The 2,500-nt window shown below is 53.7% G+C and overlaps 1 protein-coding gene across 1 annotated transcript in view; it reads right to left on the bottom strand.

Moving 5' to 3' along the window:
- LOC113816265 (proteoglycan 4) overlaps positions 1-2,500 on the bottom strand; it is a 17,126-nt gene that overhangs the window by 450 nt on the left and 14,176 nt on the right. Inside the window, exon 4 of the mRNA XM_070133397.1 lies at positions 1-2,142. This exon is cut by the window's left edge and continues 450 nt beyond it. Within this exon, the coding sequence (XP_069989498.1) occupies positions 1-2,142 (2,142 nt within the window). The remainder of the gene's footprint in view (positions 2,143-2,500) is intronic.

Raw genomic sequence — 2,500 nt, 5'->3', positions numbered from 1 at the left:
GTGTGGACGTGGCGGGAGGGGCTCTGGAGGGAGGTCGGACAGGGAATGCGGCAGGCTGTGTTCTTGCACGCTGTGTGGTATTATGGTTGGGCGGGTCTTGACGGGCTTATTTGGGAACGGTGGGGAATGCGGGATGAGGCGATCACCATTGTGTGGTCTTGGTGGAAGACTAGGAACGGATTGGGAAACTGGAATGAGGCCGTGGCCATTGTGTGGCCTTGCTGGATGAGGCAATGCCTGGGAGACTGGAACGCCACCGGGGATAATCGTTGGACTTGTTGGAATGGATGTCACGGGGAGTTTGGATGAGGTGTGAAGGGGGACACGTGTGCCAAGTCCATGGTGTGGTCTAGTCGGGCGAGGTAGCAGAGGGTGCTCAGGCGAGGCTTCGGCGTGCGGAACAAGAATCGGCTTGGGTTTAGGCAACGGCCCGAAATCCGGCAATTGCGTTGGCAACGTGACACCCAAGGGCACCTGCGGAGGTCGTATAGTCGTTGTGGGCGTAAGTGCAAGATGAGGGTCTGTCTGGATGGCTAAATTTGGTGCGTGTTCTCCCTTGGTGCCCTGATGGGGTACGGGCGACGTGTGGAGGTTCGGGACTGGAGGCGGTGCCAAGGTCGGCGGAAGGCTCGGGGCGAAGGGCTTGTCTGCAAGGGGAGGGAGGCTCGTCGTCTGGGGAATGGGTGGAGGTTTTTCATGCAAAATCGGATCCTTGTGATGGACTGGCTCCTTCGGATGTGTAATCGGTGGCGGATTATGGAGGACAGGTTTTATGCCTTGGTTTACTGGATCAACAAGTCCTTTGGTAGGGACAAGTGGTCCTTTGTTTGGAGAAAGTGGGACCTTTCCGAGGCTTACTGTCGCGGGTGTAGTTACGACGTTTGGCTTACTTACATGGAGTGGCTTCGGGGAAGTGTGGTGTGTCGGTTTTGGTGACACAGTATGAACCGATTTGGGTGTATTTTGGAATCCTGGCTTCTGGGTTGTGGCAAGAGAAGGCTTCGCTGTAATTCGGAAGAGTTCCTGGTTGGCAGTGTGGTAAATCGATTCTGGACTGACGTGGTAAGCTGGCTTTAGCGTGGTGGAGAATGGCTTTCCTGTAACGATGTAAACAGGCACGGGTTCCTTAGGGTGGCTTGGATCGATGCCGAAAAACTGTTCGGGAGTTTTGGTGAACAGTGACAGCGGAGTGGAGTGAAAGTCTGGTCCAAGAGTAGTGGAGTGGAGTGGCTTTGGTGTGGTGAGCAGTGGGCCGGACGTAGCGTGGTGTGGCTTGGATGTGACTTGACCTAGGAATGGCTTCGAAGTGGTTTTGATCGGCCTTGCTAAAGTATAGAGTGTGCTGTGGATTGGCTTTGGTGTGACATGTGGTGTAGTGTGAATTGGCTTCGGTGTCGTGATAGCTGGCTGGAAAGTACTGTGAACTGGCTTGGGCACTGATTTTAATGTGCTGTGAACTGGCTTTGCTGTAGTGTGAATGGGTTTGAAAGTACTGTGAACTGGCTTTGGTGTTGTGAAGAATGGCTCTAAAGCACCGTGGACTGGCTTCGGTGTCGTGATAGCTGGCTTGAAAGTGCTGTGAACTGGCTTTGGTGTTGTAATGAATGGCTTTAACGTACCATGGACTGGCTTTGGTGTTGTAATGAATGGCTTTAACGTACCATGGACTGGCTTTGGTGTACCATGAACTGACTTCAGAGTTGTATGAAATGGCTTCGATGTCGAGTGAATTGGCTTTGGCGAGGGATGGACTGGCTTTGGCGTGCTGAGAATCGGCTTTGGCTTAGTGTGGTGTGGTGCGCCGTGGACTGAGGCGTAGGAGGCTGGCTTAAAGGTGGTGAAGCTTATTTTCGGCAAAGTATGAACCGGTTTTCCCGTAATGGAAAAGACCGAATTCGGCGTCGTGTAAACCGGCTTCGGCGTCGTGTAAACCGGCTTCGGCGTCGTGTAAACCGGCTTAGACACGGCATGAGGAGGCTTGGCGGCGTGGGCGGGCGACGGGGGACGGGCGGACGGCAAGGAGCCCTCCAGAGGCTTCCCCTTCGGATAGTGAGGCTCTCCCTCGTACACGACCTCGGCGTGGAAGCCGTCGACGCCCGCGCGGTAGATGACCGTCTGGAGGCGCCCGTCGGGGAGCTTCACCTGCGGGATGACGTCGTAAGGGGGTTGATGACGTATTGGTGGGGATGACGTCATAAGCAGATGACGTTATGATTGAAGGATGACGTTAGAAGTAGGTTGATGACGTTATGAGGGGGTGACGTCAGCACTAAGAGATGACGTTACAAGTGGGATATGACGTTATTATTAAAGGATGGCGTCAGAAGTGGATTGATGACGTCAGCAGTGGGGAGGATGTTATTAGGGGGTGACGTCAGCAATAAGAGATGACGTCATAAGTGGACGACGTTATAATTGAAGGATGACGTTAGAAGTGGGGCGATGACGTATTAGAGGGGATGACGTTATTAATGGGATGATGGCGTCAGTAAGCGATGAC

This window comes from Penaeus vannamei, chromosome 18 (genome assembly GCF_042767895.1).
Source record: "Penaeus vannamei isolate JL-2024 chromosome 18, ASM4276789v1, whole genome shotgun sequence".
Taxonomy (NCBI): domain Eukaryota; kingdom Metazoa; phylum Arthropoda; class Malacostraca; order Decapoda; family Penaeidae; genus Penaeus; species Penaeus vannamei.
The sequence above is the reverse complement of the archived record's forward strand: the minus strand, read 5'-3'. Positions and strand labels throughout refer to the sequence as shown.